Source organism: Ischnura elegans, chromosome 2, assembly GCF_921293095.1.
Source record: "Ischnura elegans chromosome 2, ioIscEleg1.1, whole genome shotgun sequence".
NCBI classification, from domain to species: domain Eukaryota; kingdom Metazoa; phylum Arthropoda; class Insecta; order Odonata; family Coenagrionidae; genus Ischnura; species Ischnura elegans.
In genome coordinates this window covers 60,892,749-60,900,832 of record NC_060247.1, presented here as the reverse complement: position 1 = coordinate 60,900,832, position 8,084 = coordinate 60,892,749, and the positions used below count along the sequence as shown (strand labels likewise).

Below are 8,084 nucleotides of genomic sequence, written 5' to 3'. Positions count from 1 at the left end.
ACCAATGAGACTTACAGCATTTGTTCCATTTATATCAACTCGTTTGCCGGCTATATGAGATTTAACTCTCGTACAGGAGTTAAAATTTATAGTTATAAGATAAGACGAATATAATTTAAATTTTGAACAAAAAGCAAACTATAAAACCATATTCTACTTTAAATATATGTATTAATGACAGCATGCACATAAAAATACTAACTAAACATTCTTCCCTGCTAATAGTTCCCTATTTTTTCGTAGATTGGAGTTTTGCTTTGCATCGCTCATAGCTTAGCGCAGAAAACGGACGGAGATGAGATACAAGTCGATGAAATACCGCCGGAGAAGTCCCGAGGACCAGTTGAAATGCCAAAAGAAGTAGATATTCAAGAGCTACCTAACTCACCACCCTCTGTTGAGACGAAGTCTCCATTTCCCGCAGTTAAGCTTGACGTGGTCAACTTAAGTTCTCTAGGCACCCTAGGAGCAGGATCCTTTCAGGGGAGTCTACCAGGTGGTCTCCATGGAGCCTTTCAGGGGAGCTTTACCAGGGGTTTGAGCGGTGGTTTGCCTGGCGGATTGTACGGAGGTTTTCCCGTAGGTTTGAACGGGGGTTTGACGGGTGGCTTGTCTGAAGGCACCTATCGTGGCTTGACCTACGGCGGCCTGGGCCTGGGTTCACTGGGAGGCTTGGGAACTCTCGGCGGTCACGGCCACCTGGGCGGTCTGAGCGCCCTCGGAGCATTCAACACCTTGAGCAGCATAAGCCAACTCGGACTCAAAGGACTGGGGTCCTATTCCCTACCCAGCGTGAAGGAAATAGGGGCGTACGCTCTGCCTCCGATACACTTGCCTACCACCACGAAGGTTCACCGCCCGATCACGAAGACGATCAGAGTGCTTCAGAAGGTCCCCGTCCCCGTGCCACACCCGATTCTCATTCCGGTCGAGAGGTTGGTCCCAGTGCCCAGACCAGTGGCCATACCGGTGGAGAAACCGTTTCCCGTCCCAGTGCCGACTCCAGTGCAGCTAGCCACAATAGAGAGACCGTATATCGTGCCGGTGGAGAAGACGGTCGCTGTGCCCGTTGAGAAGCCGGTACATGTCCAGGTACCGAGGCCATACCCGATTCCACACCCGATTGAAGTTCGAGTTCCAGTGCCAAAGCCAATTCCCACTCCTGTCCACGTTCCGGTCCCCGTGGAGGTGCGGGTACCAGTCCCCAAGCCGGTACCAACGCCAGTTCTTCACCCCGTGCCAGTGCCAGTGCCGCATCCCTTTCCGGTCCATCAACCGCCTGCGTTCCATCCACCTCATCCATACCACGGGCAGGTCCCCGCATTTTCTCATCACGACTTCCAAGCACCAGGGCAGTTCAGAAATTTAGAGCAAAACTTTGGAAGAAATGCTGACAGACATTTCGAAGGAAACCCGAACTTCCATCAGATAGAAGGGCACCGATTTGGCCGCAATGCATTGGATGAGGAGGATGCAAATGCGAAACCACATGACCATCCTCCATCGACAAGTAACGAGTGATGCCTGCACGTCACGGTTGTAGTATATTGCCTGCCTAGTCCAAAGACTGTCTCCAAGCACCAGGTTCTGTGATGATTGTGCTTTTGTAAGAAATCAAGTAATTGATTCTAATTATCATGAAACCATGTCTCAATATTTACTTTGACTGTTTTTTAAGGAAATCACTTGTTAATCATATTTTTGTAAAAGATTCTTATGAATATTAAATGTTTTTTATAATATCAACTGATTACTCATAAAATATATGACGTTCTTCTTCCCTCACCTTCGGGTACGTTCCGATTCTGCTTAATACAATTTTGGTTAAGAAAATTGTAATTTTTGTGCACGCGCTTTTGAAAGAAATCATCGTGGGTGATTCTAAATACCATGAAACTATGCATAAATATTTACTTTGGCTTTTTAACTAAATCACATGCTAATAACCTTTTTGTAAAACATTCTAATGAATATTAAATGTTTTTATAATACCAACTGATTATTCTCGAAAAGTTTTAAGTTCTTCTTCCCTAACATAAGGGTCTCTCCGATCCTACCGAATTTTTAGATCATAAAAATAAACTAGATACCCCAACTGTCTCCCTCCCTCAATGGTGCACAGTGTGTAAATTTTTTCCTGCCAAAATCAACCACCAGATGATGAAATTAGTAAGCATACTGATGCTTATGTCTTTATTCAATAGGCGAAATGGCGTCAATGAAGTCCTCCAATACAATTAGCTCTAATATCTAACAAACCCAATCCGAATTCGGACCCATCGTCTAGCAGTTAACAGCGAACTTTACTCCACCGCCGCCAAGGCAGAAAATGAACGCAGAAAATACTGATAGAATTAAAGAGCAGTAATTGTAAAGGCTACTTTTCTATATTTTCAAAATATTCGAATAAATAATAATGAATACAACAATGAAAATATCCTGTTAAAAATTAAATGAATTAAAATAAAATATTTTGATAAATAAAATACTTTAACCAAAATTTGTGCATCATTAAATTCTGTTTCCTTTGCTATTTAAACACAAACGAGAACCAAATGTCAGTTTCTCAATGACCAAAAGCTATGTACCTAAGAAATCCTATATTGCTATAAAGCCATGTACCTTAGGTTTCTTAGCTATTTCAATTCAACGACCAATTTCCCAATCGCCGTAGTTTCATCCTTCAAGTATTTACTCGATGGAAGCGGACTTCCTGGACCGTAGCATTCAGCATGGGAATGCTGCCTAAAGGTTTGAGAATTACTTAGCAAAACCTAAATCGTTTAAACAAGTCAAAGAGCAGATTTCACAATCCTCTACGTGGTGTTTACACAGTAATAACATTCCTTAATGGGTTATGCGATGCATTTAAATTACGCACAAGCAAGGCTGGAATTCTTTAAAGAGAGTAACCATCGGAAGTCATTTATTACAATAAAAAACAAGGGCTGAATGCTAAAGAAAGAACTTGTCATTATAAGATTTCAAATGTAATTTATAGTTCTTAGAAAACAGTATGACTGAACTCTAATACAAAAAAAACACACTCAGGTAAAACTACGGCCATAAAACATATTATCCAAAACAGTTCGGCTACCGATATCCTCAGCGTGATCGTCTTATCAATTAGTGCAGCTATTATCCATTCTATCCTCCTCGATAGCATCATATTCATTTATTAATGGATCTTTTCACTTATCAAAATATATAGAGAAAGAACTCGACCCAGAAGGAAATACTGCTGAAAATCATCAAACTTAATCGATATTTGGAATGAGAGAGTCCTTCCACAACAAAAGCTGCACGTTGAGGGTCTGTCGCCAATACTGGCCACGCAGAGGTATAACGTCCGTCTCTATGAATATTGAACTATAAAAACGTATTTAAATACTTAACCTAAAACATACTATTCAAAATAACCTTCAAATTGCAACCTTGTTGAGCAAAAATGCCTTTGGATAACAACTCCGTCATAAATTTTCGAACTATAATTTCCAACCAGCTTTGCAATACCTTGCAGTATCCTTCACAGCTGCAGACCTCCTCGATGCATCCTTTGAAAATTAAAGCAGTCTAGCTTCAACTATGAGTGAAGAGCATGCATTGATACTCTCATGCTATATATGCAATAAAAAAATATTCCATACATCCCTTTCCTTCTATCGAATGCCTCCATGAACGTAATCGCAAACCTCGCGGATATCGTAATTAGATCAATTACATTTCCACTCCCCTACCCCTTGGCAGCGAGCAGGATGATTTTCTCCACGCACGAGACTATGGTGAGATATGTTGTGAATGTTAAAGATCTCGTTCTCGCGCAAAGAGCCAATCGAATAACGATGCATGGGTAAAAGGCAAGGTAAGCGTAAGTAACGACCGACTGCTCAATATGGTAGCCTCCTGATGACGGCCAGTCAGCACCAGCCGGTGAAACGACTTAACGGCAAAGGATGCCGGGTTGGCAGGAGACGAGGGCACTGGATGAACCAAGTGGTTACTTGAAAACACGGGAGAGTCCCTATGGATGAAAGAAGTCGCTAACTATTACCACCTATGAAGCGTCATTCCTTAACACTTAAGGTGCTAATGACGTATTATTACGTTCTCGTGAAACTTCGTAGAACTGCGGGAAACTTAATATGACGTCAGTTTGAATTTAGTCGTCTTTTATATTTCCGCCCAAATACTACCTACGGTCGGATATCAACGTCAAATTTTTCTCTAGACAAGTTAGTGGATAGAAAATACACAATAAGGTGGAGTCTTAGATATTTAGCAGTTTTTATTTACTAAAATTTCCAAATTTTGTGAAAAATCCAAAGTACTAAGGAAAAGGATTGGATGAAATGGGCTAGCACTATTAGTGCTAATGGAGGTGCGTGATCATATGGAACGCCGTGATTCTGTTCGAGCAAGCTACAAGGTATACGGCGTTGTTCTAGGATCATTCACAATCACCAACGCCCTAAATTGAACTAGTTTCTTGGTATTGGACTACTGGAGATATCTCTGCCATCAATTAATTCAAGTAAATTTTTACGCTGCCACGTGCAAGGGGCATGCAGATTTAAATGTTAAAAATTGTGAAATCTAGAGATGCTAGAAATTCTAATAATCATTGCTTCGCATCAGTGATTTTTATATCACGCTAATAGATTAATAAATGCGTCACATTAGCCTGCATTTGAGATAAAGATATGATACATAAAATCAAATATAATCCAAAACTCATCAAAATACATCTTCATTAATAATTTTATTAGGATGTAATCGACCAAAATCAGATATGCCATTAAATTATTATAATCAATTCAAAATATAGACATCATAAATTCATTTTCATGTTGACGTCGTAAAAATTTTGGAGTTGATGATGAAGCGTTTTTCATTACGCATGAAATCAACTCGATATAATGGATGCGTAATCAATATCAAGATGTCGGATATAATAATGAAGTAATGATTACATTTGAAATAAATCAGAGCATGCATAAATATGTAAGACTCAGGGAGAAATCACTTAGTTCTATCAGACCCATTCTTCAGGCCTGAGAAGAACTTCTACTGAGAATACGAATAGAAACCATCTCGCTCTAGTTGCGAAAGGGAGGACTCTGCGACATTCCCTTTTTTCTTCATGGCCTCCCTTAAGCTGGAGTAATCGTCGTCGTCGACCGAGCCCGCTTCGGTCAACGCGAGAGAACCTCGACGGCCTCTTTAGAAAGCGAAACTCAGCTAATAACGGGGAGCTCATTTGGTAGCGGTCAAACGATCACAGCACGCCCAGCTCTCGAAAAACGCACGCTATCCAGCGACCACCTTCGGGACGTGAGAGCGCGAGGTGTGTGCCCACTCCCTACCCCTGGTGTCAGCAACACATGCTACGTTTGCGCTAAAAATTCTATCGGTGCTCAAACCGATTTCGCAATCGCACCATTTCGCAGCCATTACGGGAAACGATAATTTCGAGAAATAATGAGGAAATAAGGTAATCTCGGCTGCTGAAAATGGATCAAATGCATTATCATCCACATTTGACGATCGCGTTCCTCATCTCTACCAGACCGAATATGCATGTCTGCATTCAGCGATGAAGTAGTCTCCAATCTGAGGAAATAATAGGAAATGAGATGGTTGTTGAGGATAAATTGGAGAACAGAGTGCACTTGAAGAAAGTCTCAACGCCATGCATGAATGGCTTAAGAACTCAAAAAAGAAATCCGTTTGCCCGTACAACAAAGACGGTCATAAACTTAGAGTAATCAAAACATAAGAACTAATTATAATGGCCGAATTTCAATGCAAAAGCAAATTTTCCCTAACGTCAATCCTTGCCTAAAGAATGAGAAGTGATAACTATAGCCAACGCACCTGAAGAAATTTCGCACCTTGGAAAGGCTGATCTTCAGTCGAAATAATCGTTGATGGCGCCAAGCTGAGAGGATAGCGTAACCGTAATGAAGTGGATGAATAAGAATACTTCGGAGTAATCAAACGCAATCTCGCTGGTTTTACAATATTCCCTTGGACCGACCCTCTTTCCACAACTTACCTGATAAACTCACAATAAGACACAAGCTATATTCAATTTGTGTGGTTAAAATTGAAAAAATTAGAATTGAAACACAAATTAAGACAAACCAAGAAATGAGGAACAGAATATTAACGCACTACGGAAAACATCAATAAATTCTACCTGTCTAACCAACGAAAGTTAAGATTTTTATAAAATAGTAGAATATTTCTTCACTCTTAGATAACACTTCTCCAGACGTTAAATATTTTCTTCTCTCCAAAACTAATGTTACGAACGTATTTTGCCCATCAATAAGAGCAGTTGGCTTTAACTAAAGACAGAAACTTCCATCAACGCTGAAAATCATAATAAAATCACTCAATATTAAATTAATAAATACCCTAACAGATTCATTTACATGGAATAATCATTTTGCAGGTCACATACGGCTTAAACAACAACTTCTTTCCATCTAATGACATAATTGACCTATGGACGGGATGTAATGAATTTTATGAGTTAGTTAAAGCCGCAATCCATGCACTTGGTCTGATTTTGCAATTTCACAGATCCATGCACTTATAATTCTTTTATAAACCAATAAAAAGTAAAAGTTCCGCGATCAAAATGTATAAGTAATACCTATCAATTTCTATGAGTAATATTATGTGATTTATCGTTTATAACCTCTGTATTAAACAAGAAACAGTCCTTTATTTAGTAAAAAGTTTAATTTTATCCAAGGAAATGCTTCCCACGGCTCTCGTTTCGACTTCTTCCAAGAGCGTAGTACGTGCTCTGGTGACAAATGGCAAAATGAATCTTAGATGAGATTAGGTAGCGCTGCAACAAATGAAAGCAATCGGCTAAGAATAACACCACCCCTTCTGTTCTCCTCTCGATCTCTCACCCTGGAATGCTTTTACAGTTAGCACAGCACATTCTAGATGGCAACGATTAGCATTTCAACCTGCACTCCAAGAAATTTTTTAACCGTTATTCAGGACTCCAATGCACAATTTAAATTTCCTCTTCAGCGATTACGCCTGGAAAATATTTACGAGTTAAGCTTATTTACTTTAAAAATATTTTAAAATTTAATTTCAAGAGAATTCGATAATCAGATAAGTATAAGTTGGAATGATCATACCGCATCAAAATACTCCTGCCAACACAAGATATTCAATTCAGAGGAATAAAATCATATATCCTCAAGTACAGACCCGGTAAATGGCTCTACTGCTTCCTGAAAACGACGCGTAGGTACTAATTATGAAATGAGTCTTCATTTTTCTTCCAGGCCCGATACACGATTTCCAGGGAAACATTATCTTTATTTATCACGTCAAACACAATTTACGCGCCATCGATACACAGTGGTTAAATGAAAAATTCATCGCAGTTACATCGAATTATTGGAGTTTATGATACTTGTTCTTCAGTCCAAGATAGTATTATTGTCATAAAATCATTGTATTAATTTATTAATCATTATATTAACCATTCCATCGTATTAATTATAAAAAATAATATGCATCGATATTCCAGGGAATTAAAAAATACAGGTCGGTTTATCATTACACTAGCGAACTCTAGCCGCCAGCACCCGGCTAGAGAGCCTCCTAGCAGCCGCGAGTCAGAACCGTGTATCTCAGTGGATTGGACGTGTGCGGTGGTTCTGCGTGTGACACAGCATAGCCGTGAGAGACAGCCAAAGGGGGATGCTAGTCTCCGCAACATACCTAACCTCACCCGTGCCTCCACTTGGCCATCTCCACGTAGAGTGGACAGACAGCAGCTAAACTCTTTAAGGAGAGGGACGGGTTTAATAAGACTTTAAGACCTGCACCGACCCAGTGACCCTTCCTTGAGAACACTATTCCCTAACCCAAACATATACCGGTAATTCGCTTCCAGCCATGGAAACTCGCCTGTCCGCCCTATGTCACGAATTAATCTCTTTCCCCTGCGTAGGCGTACACCTGTCGATATGCGGCTAATGCTTACAATGACCTGTGACTGCATGTTTCCCTTTCATTTTAATCTAGCTCCGCGGAGTTCGACT

At 40.2% G+C, this 8,084-nt stretch overlaps 1 protein-coding gene across 1 annotated transcript; it reads left to right on the top strand.

The window, feature by feature from the left end:
* The first annotated feature begins 249 nt into the window (after window positions 1-249).
* Window positions 250-1,652, top strand: LOC124174077 (SH3 domain-containing protein C23A1.17-like). Its single transcript, XM_046553212.1, has one exon. The coding sequence runs from the start codon at window positions 349-351 to the stop codon at window positions 1,519-1,521; it is 1,173 nt and encodes a 390-aa protein (XP_046409168.1). The 5' UTR covers window positions 250-348; the 3' UTR covers window positions 1,522-1,652.
* Window positions 1,653-8,084: the final 6,432 nt, after the last annotated feature.

Excerpts from the sequence above, each read along its gene's own strand:
- LOC124174077 (XM_046553212.1), top strand. The coding sequence starts at position 349 with ATGCCAAAAGAAGTAGATATTCAAGAGCTACCTAACTCACCACCCTCT.